Genomic DNA, 14,600 nt, shown 5'->3' on the forward strand with positions numbered 1-14,600 from the left:
AATCCAAGATTACTGTAAATCCTAAATAGTGCACTATTTCGATAAGTGGTTGGGTAACAGCAGCAGGTTCATCTTTCACCATTTTATTCCTATATATTGAAATAATCTAATTACTTTCGGAAGTGCCCATGAATTCTTTAGTGCACAACTGTGAAAATAATGTAACATATTCATTATATATATCAGGGAAGCTTTTTCTTTCATGTATGTTAATATCCTTAAGTCATACAAGATTTTTGTTGAAATATTATCTCACACTGCAGTTTTTATAGTTAAGATTTCTGGGTTTTTTCATTTTTCAATTACAGAAATTGCCCAGAACAATCGGCCCTCACTAAAGCCTTTACAAACAATCCTTTGAGGAACAGATGGATGTACAGGCATTTCTTCTGTAGCAGTGCTGGCACAAACAACCCCAGTAACTCTTTCCCTTGCGATTGGAACTTTAGTGAACCCTGCATTGGGGAATTTTTTTTTCCCTATGTAAGAAACATTCAGCAAAAAATATGTCATTGTTAATCCTTTTCACCGTAAGTCTTGAAGACACTGCTCTGTCAGTGGAAGTGGTGCATATGCAAGAGTAAGAGTTTGAAGCCATTTCACAAATATTTCTAAAATGTGTTTAGTTGCTAAACATGCATCTAGTCCCTTAGGAGTTTGAACAAGAAAAGCTAGGTGGGCCCCTGTTCTGATCTGGAAATGGCAGTTAAGAGGCTTTAAGAGGAGCCCTACAGGTTTGTAATTAGTAAGTTTGATAGAAGGGCTTACAGAGTTACTATGATGCACATAAAAGCAAGAAAGGAGAAGCCAGTAACAGTAGAACTTTCTATAGGGGAGCTTAAAATGGTAGCTTCGTTTCAGCATTTATAGGGAAAACCTGGTTAAAGAATAATTTTCAGCAGCTCTTGCTTGACAATTTTTAGATGAGGGAAATGCTATGTTGTTTATCCAATATGCTTTAAATATGGAGAAGTGTCAGAGGTTTTAATACTAACTTTGCTGTTATACCTAAAAAATTGGGGGGGGTGGTGGGATTTTTTTGACTTTTTTGAAGGGTGAATTTTTAAAAAAGGCGGGGGCAAGGCATCCTGTGAGGAACTATTGATTTTTATCAGGGACAGAATTGTTTGCAGAACCTTATGCCACTGTTCGTTAACAAACATGTAGAAAGCTGAAGCCTCCAGTGTCATGTGACATATCTGAAGGTCAGCTAAAGCAAGTATGAGACAATGTGTTCACTTTTAGTTTAAAAACAGTAACAAAACAAACTTCACTCCTCAAAAGAGCTGAAGAGTTGACTCTCTGTGAACTATCATTTTGATAATGTTTGCAACCGTGACTTTGGTAATTTCCCAAAGTATAAGCTTCATATCTGCCTGTAAAATGTCAAAGGTTCTCTTTCAAGTGTTTGAATATTTGTCTGGTTTATATCACAATTTATGTTGGGCAGAAATAACTGCATGTTTAAAATTTGTGTATGTGCATTGATAGCACATCGAAATAATATTGAAATAAACATTGAAAAAATGTTTAGGCATCAATTTAAGCCGTTGTTGAACTGTAATATTCAAAACTTTTCTGTCTCTCAGATTCAGAGAAATAGCAGGGGCCTTAGAAGAAGCACTTTCAGATACACTAGAGGAGGCACCAGGTAAACTTTTATTGCAAAAAATAATTTCTCTATTGTGAAGGAATCGGTGGTATAAGTAGCAGTGGTTACTGTCTGTCTATTGAGTATTTAGTAACATGCATCCCGTGGGTTCACGTGAGCTTTCTGTTTTCTGATGGACTGATTAAACAGTAGAATACTGTTGCAGAGAAGGCAATATGAGACTACTGTTCAGTGATCACTTTACTTATCAAAACCACCCCTTTTGGCAGCAGTCGTTAACGTATTTGTGGAACTATCCCCTCAGTGCAAGAAGGAAATAAATTGGCATTTGGCATCCTCTAAGTGACAACCAAAAGGCTATGCTGTGTTGTTTGGGCATATTTTTCTTAATTGTTGTAGGGCTATGCAAAGGCAAAAATAGCTATCTGTTGGCAGCATTTAGGCTTGCTATGGTTTATAGTGTTGGTGTCTGCTCCAAAGACATACATTGATTTATGAGCAGATGAGGAGGTATGCACAGGAAGGATTAGAGTGGAAGGGAAAACCTGGTATATTCATTAGAAGTATATTGTAGTCAGAAAAACTTATTCCAGTTAACAGAGTAAATGCTTATGAAGAAGGCAGCTAAGAGCAACATAAATATGTGCGTGTGTATGTGTGTATATACACACATGCGCTCTGAAGAGCAAGGACAAGAAAATCCTAACGGAGACAAAATGCATAAGTCCTACCACTTCAAGGTGTTTGTCTGGAACTTGCTGACACATTCATTGGCTCTCAAATTGCTTGCTATAAAATGTTACTGTATGAACTGCTTTAAAAGTGTTTGGTTTAAATATGGATATTCATACTGTGTTTTAAATAAATATTTCTACCAGATATCTCAGATATAACTGTTACAGGAGCAGTAGTTTAGTGCTAAGGGCATCTTACTGTTATGGCTGGCAAGCATGTCTAATATAACTTCTTCGAATGACAGCCAAAAATTATCCTGGAAATGTTATCTCCTGAAGTGGATTATTTGGCCAAACTGTTCCTGCCTTTGTTGCTGGGAAATTCTCATTTTTTGCTTTTGCCTGCCCAGCTACAGCAAGACTTAGTGGAATTTGAAATCTAAAGCAATGAGGATCTAATATTCTAAGAGTTTGTTTCAGACAGTGCTTAATAAATCACCTTTGCTGTCTTTGGGGTTTTTTTGTTGTTGTTTTTTTTTTTTTAAATCTCAGGTAATGCAATTGCACTGATGTTACATCTTTTAAAAATGTGCTTAGGAACTTGACCTTTGTTGTCCTATTGTTTCTAGCTGGCAGCTCATACTGTCTTTTGGCCACTCACATGGTCTGGATGAGTCTTCTGAAGTGCTGGTCAGATCAAATGTTTTTACCATTATTAGCACACCGTCTGTGGAAACTTAGTCTGCAAATTTTGGCACGCTACTCTGTGTTCATTGGTGAGGTAAGAGAACAGCATGCTTATGGTTTTTGTGATTGGGTATGTCCATCAATAAGAGACTTCTGCCACTGAAAGAGGTTTTGTTCTGTTTGTGTGTTTACTCATTGATACAGTGAATGAGGTTGTGAAACTGAGCCAGGTGAAAACTAACCCTGGGGAAAAAAAAAAAAACAAACAAACAAAAAAGGGGTGTGTTAATCCAGATCAGTTGCTCAGTGTTGAGACTGTAAAATTAGAATTCTGTTTCATGGGCAACTTACTCAACATCAGTGATTCTCTGCTTCTGAGCAGGAGAGGTTGTGCTTTGCTCTTCTGCTCCCTGCTCCCAGCCATAAAAGTTTCCCCCTGTTTCTTGTGTCACAGAAAGACAGCATGATAGAATAACTGGGATTTAAAGGAACTTCTGGAGGTCATTTGGTCCAAATTCCTGCTCAAAACAGGGACAGCTTAGATAAGGTTGTGCAAAGCCTTTTCAAGCTGAATTTTGAGTATATCCAAAGATGGCAATTTCACGCCTATCTGGGAACCCTGGTCCAATGACTGACCACGTTTTCCTCATATTTGATCAGAATTTCCCTTGCTGCAGTCCATGTCCATTGCCTCTTACCCTGTCATTGTACCTCAAGGAAACATCTGATTCCATCTTTTCTATACATGCCCCTTAGGTAGTTGAAGACAGCAGTAAGATCTCCCTTTATCCTCTCTTAAGACTGAATGACTCAATTCTCTCAGCCAAATAGGCTCATTTGAAGTACTGATAAGTACCAGAGTTAAAACAGAGCGGTTGAATGAAGCACGTGCCTGACAGCAAAGGGCTTGAGGAGGTGGGAGAAAGGGGTTTTTTGACAGCAAAGAGTGGTTATGATTTTTGTATTCCAGCATATGAAAATGGACGTGTGTTTCTGTGAAGCAGATAATGATCAAATTTTCGGTCTTGCACATTCCTGCAGTGCAGTAGTTCATTTGAACACCACGCAGGTGAAAATTGCTGTAGGACTGGACTGCTCTCTACTATAGTGACAAATTTGCTCTGAATCATCCAACTCCTTAGTGCACCAAAAACTGTTTTAAAAATACTTTTTTTAACATAATTTAGGAATGCTAATATCCCTTGTAAGCGTGGCATTCTAATGTTGAAAACTTACAAATCCTTTATATACTGTTTCTGTTTGTCCAACTTTAACTGCCTTCACTATTGCTAGGGTTCACATCTCAATTTGATGTTTCAGGTTTCTGTAAGGCCCATTTCCTGTGATAATATGAAGGAAAGCAAAAAATCTGTGCCAGTTGGTAGAAAGGAATCTTCTGTAAGCCTCAACCCTGGTGAGGACCAAGGGAATGGGTCTTCTCCAGAAAGTCAGCTGTTGCCTTCTATATCTAGTACTCAGTTGGTATACGTTGCTGCAGATCTGGACAAACTCCAGGATCAGGTTTGTGCTTGTGACTTTACTTACAAAAGAGTCTTCCTTAATCTACGTGTCAATATTGTTTAGCATCTTGTGAAGGACATCAAATTTTTTAAAATAATGTACAATAAAGCTATTTTTTTATCTTAAATACTAAAACTGGACTAGTCTGATATAGAAAATATCACCTGATATAAATGGTCTACTCTATGCTTATTTGGAATGGCAGATTACAAAGAAACCACTTCAGGTATTTAAACTCTTTTTATCAGTAGCTGCTGGACTTAACCCCTAAAATCATGTTTCTGCTCATTTTTGGTGCAAAGCGTCACTGTCCCAGAGTCTTACCTTTGCTAGTAAAATCTCTGTTGCAGCTTGGAGTGTGGTGCAATATTCAGCTTTCGTATTATGTTCTCTTTTAAATGTTTACTGGTTTAGTCTTTGAGGTTGAAAAAAGGTTTTATCTTCATGATTATACTTTCCTAATGATCCAGAATCTTGAAAAGAGATGTATGGTATTAATTTTCTTTCAGCGGGGCTGACTTCTGTGTATTTTTGGTCAATAAGGCTGAAATTTCTGTAATTTTGTGAAGTTGTAAGTTGCATCTGGGTTGATAATATTTTGTTGATTCTAAATTTTTTCCTCTGAGAACAACAGTAAGGTAGGGGTTTTAGTGCACAGGCCTTAATTCCTGTGAATATTGTATTCTTCTAGTACTGGTTTTCCCATAAATGCAGTAAAAAGTAGAAAAGATTGAAGGTGTCTTTTGATGCACTGGAAACTTACAGAATATAGGAAAGTAATTAAAACATGTTTATAACATGACTGTATCTCTTTTGGGTTTTTTTGTTCAGATTCCTGACATCTTAGAAATGATTAAACCAAAACTTGAAATGATTGGCTTCAAGAATGTATCTTGTATTGCAGGTAAAGATGAGAAACTGAATTCAGTCCCTTTCCCCTTTCTCCCAAATCCCATATGCCAACAAAATAAAATCAGCTTTTACACACAGTTTCATTATTTACAGTGTAAAATTTGAAAATACTAATGTTTTTATTAATTAATGAAGCTGCTTTAGGTTTAAATTGTTAAATAGAAACTACCTTGAACAGACATGTTGAATCTGGAAAATGTTTGATTAAAATTGAGTGAGTCTGAAGTGCTTTGGGTTTTCTGGTGGAGGGGTTTTTTTTGGTTTTTTGCTTGTTTGTTTTTTGGTTGGTTGGTTTGTTTGTTTTGGGGTTTTTTTGGAAGTAACTTATAATTGTCCAGTAATTAGGATGCTTTTCCAGGAAGTGGGGGACCTTAGACTAGAAGATTCGTATCATATCTTTAAATGCTTGTTTGTAAAGGAAATGGGTGAAGAAGTAAAGAGAGGCTTTCCATTATCCAATTGAAACTAAAATATTTTTCTAAAAAGATTTTTCTCTCTCTGGCCTGATGAATCATGTAAGGAGGAGAGTTATCAAAGTTTCATAGTTAAATACCTTAACTTCAAAGGACAGAAGCAATTAAGTATTTTAGCTGCTTTTTTTCTGTTTGTTTTTTTATCTGATCATTCTTTATGTGAAACGTGGAGTCTGATTTTAATTTAATGATTAAAACTAGGCATGTAGTAGCTGGGTGAGTGAACTAGTCCCTGTCTTCAAGTATAGCCAGAGCTTCTGCACTGTGAATTCCACTTAAATCTCTACATGAGGATTATTGGTGGATGTCCAAGTCCATAAGCAAGGTTGGAGCTTGTGCACATCCCCCACTCAGTAGATGGTCTGTTGTCAATCACAACTTTGAGTTGAGCATGTTCCAGTCACTCCGTAAGGAATTTAGATACTATGAGAGAGAATTTCATAACTACAGTTTCCTTGGTAGGTCAGAGCCTTTTCATTCAAGCCCCTTGCTACATTGGTAATACTGAAAAACCTGTGAACCTGGAGAATGTTATTTACCCCTTTTTTCTTTCCTTCCTTCCATCTGTTTTTCTGGCTGAGGAATGGTTGACATTACTGGAGATGTTTTCTAAATGGCTGGTGTGCATTTATTTAGTAAGCACTCTGTATTTGACACCAGCAACCATCTAGGATAGTGAGTGAGATTGGGATGATGGGGGGGTGTCACATAATTTATGTTGTGATTGGGCAGGGTAGCTCAGTTTAAACTTTAGCATTTTTACTTCAATAGGAGCCTTGGAAGACTCAAAGACTTCTTTATCAGCCTGTGTGCCTACCTTGAATAACAGGATTATCCAGGATCTCAGCGAGTCCTCCTTCTCTTACCTGAAGAGTGCACTGGAAGTTCCAAGATTATACAGGAGAACCAATAAGGTCAGTGCTGGTTGCAGATGAAAAAATAAATCTCAGAAAGGCCTATGCTAAGAATGTTAACGAGGCAGTACATTTATGAGTTCTTCAGGCCTGTCCATATCTGCTTGACAGTCAAGAGTCCTATTAAATACCTTGAGATAATTTAGTGATTTACTGTTTACCTCATTGAAAAAGGAAAAAAAAAAATGTATTTTCAAAATTTGAGGTAGGGTAACAATGATGAGGGCACAGGCCTGAGATAGAAGGGAGGGTGAGGAGTAGAACTGTTGGTGTGCATAAGAAAAAGGGTTAATGAGAATAAATGTGTTTCCTTCATGTTATAGCATATACTGTAAGATGCAGTGTTGATGAGTGCCAAGCTTCTTTTGGGGGGATGGGGGGAGGACACTTCTGCCTGCTATGTGAAGAAACTTCCCCTCAGTGAGCTAACTGCTTGGAAGTATCTTGCATAGAAGGAGCAAGATAAGAATGACTAAAAAGAGTAATTTGTTGAGAAACTAATAAAAAGTAATGGTGAAATATAGTATCAAAAATTATTGTCTGATCTTGGCTTCTTCTACTACTGTGACTTGCCTTTGCCAGTCTGCACAGTCGTGTTGGTAGCTAGCTTGGTATCATTCAGGCAATAGAAAAAAATTTGAATAGCGGAGACCACAGACTACTACATCCTTGCCTAATTTGAACACAGAAGACAGGCGGAAATGGGCAAAGCTTGTTGTTTGTGGGGTGGTTTTGGTTGGGGGGGGGGGAGGGTTGTCTTGGCTCACCAAAATCAAAAACACTTTCCTGGCTATCACAAAGGAACTGCGCTGCCACCAGCAGTGCTATACTTTTTTTTCAATGGCTAAATGGAAAAATTTAGAGCTATTAAGTCTACTTCTTTCAAGGGTGTTAAATTTTCTTTGGGTGGTAAACATTTAGGGTAAGCTGGAAGAGAAATTGTTCCTAAGGGAGTATATTACTTCAGTTTATTATTAGGGTTTCTCACTATCTTAGTTTTAAGGACATACTTAATCAGAAATCATATTTAAAAAGAAGAAACAACCTCAAGGCTAATAAATTCATCTATGTAGTGACTATATTGTTCTGTCTTTAACACAGAATATTTTTACTTAGTTAAGGAAAGAGTAGAGCGAAGTATGAAAGTCCAAGGAGGTTGAAGAACTTAACAACCCTACACTGCTTAGCTCAGTTGTCTGAAAGCAAACTCTGCATAGTGATTCAGTGGACTGCCATCATCCCTCCTTTGTCCGTGGGATGTTTAAGCAGGTGGTGGGCTAACTGTGCCAAAACAAAGACATAGGACCTATCCACCTTCAGTTCAGGCAAGTTGCTAGCTTGAGCTTTGTACTCTGTGAGTGTGACTGCATTGCTGTTTTGGCCATCAGTCTAACTGGCTTTAAGTGGTGCGAAGCCTGAACTGATAAACAGGAGCAAGACGACTTGGGTAGAGAAGGTACATTATTAACAGTCATGTTAATTTCTGGCAACTTTATTTTTACTATGTTCAAATACTTTGATTTTTTGGCAGAATTCAGAATCTGGCATGAGGATAGTTTTTACAGGAATCGGATGTGCAAAGACTTTTGCTTGGCCAAGTGCTAAGATTTGGAACTCTAAGAGGTTATTGAGGTATTTCAGGTGTCAGGGATTTTGTGTACTCTGGATATGTTCTGTTGCTTTGCAATGCATGAGGTTCACCCAAGCTATGTGTGGATCATCGCTGGAGAGATGAGGCATTCTGCAACCAAAGCTATCTGAGAAAAAGATAGTGAGGAGATATTAGTTATCGCAAAAGCATTCTTCTGGAAAATATACTGAGGGAGCAGGATGGTATAAGAACAGAAGGAACAATGTCTTCAGTTTAGTGAAATATAGTATGAAATAGTAGGTATTTTAACAAAGATATAATAGGCTGTTGTGGACACTGAGTCTGCTCAGCTTTCTCTGAAATCAGTGTGAGCAGAAAGTGCATTCAGGATCATGCCTTGATAATAGGAGTGGCATCTCTCAAAAAGGTTTGTACCATTTTGAACCTTGTTTATATTATATCACATTGTATAACACTACTGAATGATTTTTGTGATGGTATCTTTCCTATGTATGATGACCTCTTCATTGATATGTCATGAATGGAGTATGTATCTTTTTGCTTAGGCAGAAGCTTAGCATTTTATATATGTGCTATAATTTGGTGTTGATGCTTTTAGTAAGTATATTACTGGTTCTTTTTCCCCACCTTGTTTCTCTGTCACCTACCAGGAGGTGCCAACTAAAGCTTCATCATATGTTGACTGTGCTCTTAAGCCCTTCTACCGACTGCAGAACGAATACAAAGATATATTGAAGCAGCCCATGATACGTCAATGGTTGGAAGGTGCCCTCTCTGAAAGCACACAGAAGTAAGAGAACCATACAGAACACTCTTTGCATTAATTAAAAATTCCAGTGTCCGTTGAATGGGCACAGGAAAAAACCAAAATACTATGAATTAACACAACTATAAAGAAAACAAGAATATACCCCTCTTTTGGCAGGGTATATTTATTCAGATTTAGTCTGGTGTTGTATATTCAGCAGATGAAAAACAGGGCAGGGAATCCAGAGGACCTGACTTCTGCTCAGATCTGTGCAAACTGTGGCATTGTGGATAGGGCATTTGAAAAATTGTTTAGCTCTGGTAATGCAACAGTGAGCTAAAAACTTGCAGTTTGTCTCAGAATTGACATAAGACCTTAACCTCATGTTATTTTCAGTGAACAATGGTTGAATTTTCAAGAAACTTGAAATTCTATTTTCCTTTGACTTTTTTAATGTATGTAATGATTATCCAACTTTTTAGTGGTTTTAGATCTTGAAGAGCTAACTGTTCACAGTTTAATAAGGCAGTCATAAAGCAATGCTTTCTTTAATAGATCTTTTGTTTCCTAGTTAGCATCTTGAGGACTTCTTGAGCATGAATATCCATCTGCATTAAGTTCCTTAATGGATTTTGTTTCTGTCTGTTTGGCTGTATCTTAAATTCATACTGCTGTGGGATGTTGCATTCTGTGAGTTCAACCAGTTAAACTGTGTAACATGAGAAAGCAATACTTGCTTTTGTTTGGAAGTTCTGCTAGATAATTTCACTGGATACCCCCTACTTCTTGCATTATGGACAATTTATTCCTTGTGTCAACTGTAATTTTATATATCTCTGTAATCTTGCGTCAGACTAAAGAGTCTACTTAACCTATTTTGATGTTTCCTCTTCCTGTCTTTATAGCTGTTGTTTGCTGGTTTTCTTTGTCCTTTCTGGTCATAGGTGGTATGATCAGAGGAGTCCATACAGGGTAAAGTGTGATGCTGGTGATTTCTGTCTATCCTTACATGCTTTTCCTAGTAATTCTTAGCATATTGTCTTGTCTGTTGACTGCTGCTGAGCATTAGATTGATGTTTTCTGAGAATTAGGCACATAATACTGAGGCTTTAAATTGTAGTCAGAACGTGAGTTCTTTCCTGCCCTTCACCTCCTTATCTGTCCCTGCTGCTCCACTTCTGGCACCTCTCAGGTACTTAATAATGCCCAATGCATCTGCAGCACTTCGCAGTCACTTTTTTGGTTATTCAGAGTAAACTTAGAATTGCTATTTTTATCAAGTTTGTCTTAAAATGTCTTATCCTCACTGAACAAGAGAAGAGACAAAGAAACTGAATTTCTTAAATAGAGTAATCTTGTAGTTTCTTCACTGAGAATGCAGAGGCAAGTAATTAATTTAATTTCCTGCTGTGACAATATCTTCTTGCATTCAAATGAGAAAAACAGAAAAGAGCATAAACTCTGGTTAAAAATCACTGACGACTAAACTTTCTTAATGGCAGATGACCTTCTAAGTACAGCAGAAGTAGGAAGTCTTCACAAGTGAGTGGGACTGGGAAATACCAAGATATGAAAAAAGAGCACAGTTGACTTTTATTGGTATACTTTTACTTTTTGTAAAATGATATCTTGAAACAGTTTCCATAGCACTGGCAAGCACCTTTTTCTTCAGCCATTCCTATCTCATTATCTTTTATAAAAGCTTGCCTGCTTTAGGTTGCCTCCCTGTTTAAAAGTAAGCATCGGGAAGAGTCTTTCAACTTTCTTAATTCTTACAGTAATAGTTTGATCACTGTCATAGAGAGGGTCTTTGAAAGTTACAGGTTTTAGCAAATTATAGAACATAGCTCAATCTGGTCACTTCTCTTATGGATCCTCTAATTTCCCATTGTTGCTCTATTTTCTCGTCTTAGCTGTTCTTAACAACTTGCTATCCTGGGCATCTGTTAGTTAATTTATATGACGTTATGCCCTTCCCATTTAGGCATGGGATTTCAGTCCATAAGGCTTTCTGAAATTTTGTTGATTAGTTGATTTGTTTACCTTGTTTGATTCTATGCTTTCTTTAATGTGGATCCCAGTATGTGGGAAGAGGTATTTTATTCCATCTATACCATTTCTAACTTGGCATTAGTGTTCTTCTGACTTTTCCTGCCAACTTCCTGAGAGTCCTATTTAGGTCAGTTTCTTCATTGTAGAAATAGGCATTTCTGACTACTGTGCACTTGCATGCTGTCATATACACGTACACTTCTAGAACTTGTCTAAAACTATGTATTTTTTGGTCTGTCAGACTATTATTCTTGTCCTGTACTTAGTGCTCTGTTGGTTGTAAATAGAGGCTGATTCACACTGTTCAAATTTGAGCAATTGCATTCCTTGGTCTCTATTGAGTTCAAACATCTTACACAGGTCAAAAACATTGTGATGAGAAGGAGGCTTCAACACTGAATGGCAATCTTCAGATTGACCTCTAGAACTAATGATGGAAACATAAGTAGCTTCCTCTCAAGGGAAACAATTCCTCCCAGTGTTGTTCAGCATTTTTTCTCAGGGCCAGTGATGTACTGATGTGTTTGAAGTAGGCTTTTCTGTAAAAGTATAATTTTTTTCTTTCTCATTAATCTTCCTTTATTTAGGTATTACGAAACTGTATCTGATGTGCTGAGTTCTGTTAAGAAAATGGAAGAGAGCCTAAAAAGGCTGAAGCAAGCCAGAAGAACTGTGACTTCAAACCCTGTTGGTACAAATGGGGGCATGAGTGATGATAACAAAATCCGACTGCAGCTGGCCCTAGATGTTGAGTATTTTGGAGAACAAGTAAGTTACGAGAAACAAGTTTGTTTACTATTAGTACTGGCTTTGGAAGGGAGTGAGACAGAGGAGGAAAGGGAAGCTTGACTTATTTTTTTGGTCTGGAAAGCTTTGTTGGTGTAGTTCTGGGTTTTTTTGCTTTGTTCTTTCACATCTGTATAATGGAGGTGACTTGAGACCTTGGTGATTGTAGATACCACTTGAGCAATGCCTGCTTTCCTGTCCTTTCTAAGAGAAATGCAAAACTTGTATTTCTTACTATTCAAAATTCAAGTACTGCTTAGTGCTTAGAAGCACAAAGAAGAAACACTATGTGGACAGCTCAGAGGGCATGGACCTTCCTCAGCTCTGATGGAAACATCTTTATGGCCCTGCTTTTGTGTGCCTTCTCTCTGGGTATTTCCAGCCTTGACATACTTCATAGTCAAGGGTCTGTTCCCAAGAGCTTTGAAGATGTTAGCCTTATTTGTTGTGCTGTGTAACTGTAATATGAATATGAAAAATATGAAACCTTAATAACAAAACAAATAAAAGAAGAAAAGATTCCAGGAAATGTGTGCAGTAGCTGCATCAAATTGTATAAGCATACTGTTTTGTACTTACTTATTTCTGAAAATTGTGTATCGAAATAAACTTTCAAGTGCAAGTCCGTATCATTAGTTGCCAAGCAGTTGTCATCAGTCTTGTTTATGAGCAGATGCTATTGATGCACTATTACAGGTAGATAAAGCCTGCCTGTGTGTGAGCAGATGCTTTTCTCGTATCTGAGACTTATCAGAAAGGAAAAAGATTCAGGTCGAAGTATGGAAATCTTACTAACAAGAACTACTATTTGGCACTTTTTGGCTGGGGTTGGGCTCCTGTTCTTCTATTCCTTTTATGTGCACTAAGATCACTGCAACATGAATTTAAGCTGAACTGGGATAGATTATTCATAATCATTTAGGAGCTGTTTTGGTACATGTGAACATTACAAAGAATTCCAGCAGCAAACACCTTTTCAGAATCATCTCATTAGGGTTTTATTTCGAGCCAGGTTTTTCTTTTTCAGTGCACTTAGTTTTCTCATGGACGTATTTTTCTAATTGTCAGAGCAATAGATTTCCTGGCTAAGAAATGACTCATAGCAACCTCTCTATTTGTAGAGTTGTTTTCATCCCCCAGGAAGTTTGAGGCTAGGACCATAGGCCTTTGCAGCCCATTGAAATGCTTTCATCATCATGCTGTTGGCTGTTCTTGGATGTATTCATGTTTATCTTTAAAGTTTTGCCCAGAAACCTCATTTGGGGTTTGAAAAAAATTTCAGCTGAAATCAATGCATTAAAAACAAACTTACAGCCAAGTTTCTCCTTCTGACTGTTTTGTTGGAAAACTTCCAACTGGCTTTAGTTACCAGTTGCCTAGAAGATGGTTAAATATTTTCCTGCAAGGCACTACATTAACTGGAAAGACTTAACTGAGCAAAGTTGGATACACATTTTTTTCTAGTGTGCACTATATGCAGTTGTAGTTCTTTACCGCATGTCGATGCAGGACAAAGAATATGCTTTGCTAAATGTTTGAAGTAGAATAACTAATGAGCTTTTGATGTTTTAAAGAAAATTAATGTTTCTTCTGTGTCTTTTTAGGTACAAAAGATGGGACTGGAAACAACCAGCATAAAAAGCTTTTCAGCCCTTACAGAGCTGGTTCTAACTGCCAAGGATCAGGCTACAGCGGAACAATCCTAGATATTTTTGAAAGCATGTGATTGAAGATAAACAATGTCCCTAAAAGAAAGAGAGAGGATTTAACTCTTATTTTACCAAATAAGTACCAGTGAAGTGCTTCCTAATGTATCTTGAGCAACAAATCAGTGCATCTTCTGTCAAGATAGGCTTGTTTCACCAAAAGACTGAGAATTTACCCTAGTTTTCCATTATATGGAAAACAATTAAAAGTTCTAAACTTTCTACTATAGAACAAAAGTGGAAGAAAATAGGGTTTTTTATTTTTGTTGTACATCTTAAAATGTAGAAGTATAAACTTATATGATGAAAATAATACTTAATAAATTGTCTTCCTAACTTTTGATGTCCCATATGTTTTTTAATCAAATGTATTCATTGATGGCTGCCAAAAGCTTTCAAAGGGACTTTATTCCAGCTCTTCTGCAATAAAGAAAGTGCACACAGGAATAGGAATCTGCTATTTCTTGTTACTGCTTTGCTCTTACCTGCTTTCCCTCATCATGGGATATGGTTAGCTCTTGTTTGGGTTTTGAATGTTTTCATGTTACTGATTTGTTTTTTTCATGGACCTTGTTGGTGAGAAGTGCTGCATAAAAAAGCTCTTGAAGTACTTTAAATTTCAAAAATAATTTTTTTAGTATCAGTATCTAACTTAGTGGCTGTGACATTCAGGCTGCCTGTTTTCCTTCAAACTAAAACAATTCACTCAGCTAGAATTTATTCAGAGTTGGCATATTTCTGATTTGTATTACATTTTCTGTTAGAATGCAGGGGAATATTTTGCCTGAATATGTGTAGAATTCTTGTAATTTCAAACCTAGTTACTTCAGTAACTACAGGGTGCATCTTTATATAGCAGGAAATTTGAAAGTGTTATTAGGGTTTTAAATGGTAAAAGGATTA

General features: G+C 37.1%; 1 protein-coding gene across 2 annotated transcripts in view; it reads left to right on the forward strand.

Moving 5' to 3' along the window:
* COG2 (component of oligomeric golgi complex 2) overlaps positions 1–13,939 on the forward strand; it is a 31,916-nt gene extending 17,977 nt beyond the window's left edge. Inside the window, exons 11-18 of one of the 2 annotated variants that reach the window (XM_059833269.1) lie at positions 1,590–1,651; positions 2,916–3,067; positions 4,294–4,494; positions 5,326–5,398; positions 6,651–6,793; positions 9,056–9,195; positions 11,793–11,973; positions 13,596–13,939. In XM_059833269.1, the coding sequence (XP_059689252.1) occupies positions 1,590–1,651; positions 2,916–3,067; positions 4,294–4,494; positions 5,326–5,398; positions 6,651–6,793; positions 9,056–9,195; positions 11,793–11,973; positions 13,596–13,697 (1,054 nt within the window). In that variant the 3' untranslated portion in view covers positions 13,698–13,939. The remainder of the gene's footprint in view (positions 1–1,589; positions 1,652–2,915; positions 3,068–4,293; positions 4,495–5,325; positions 5,399–6,650; positions 6,794–9,055; positions 9,196–11,792; positions 11,974–13,595) is intronic. The other variant, XM_059833278.1, reaches the window with a different exon arrangement.
* The last annotated feature ends 661 nt before the right edge of the window (positions 13,940–14,600 follow it).

The sequence above is a fragment of the Gavia stellata genome, chromosome 2 (genome assembly GCF_030936135.1).
Source record: "Gavia stellata isolate bGavSte3 chromosome 2, bGavSte3.hap2, whole genome shotgun sequence".
NCBI lineage: Eukaryota > Metazoa > Chordata > Aves > Gaviiformes > Gaviidae > Gavia > Gavia stellata.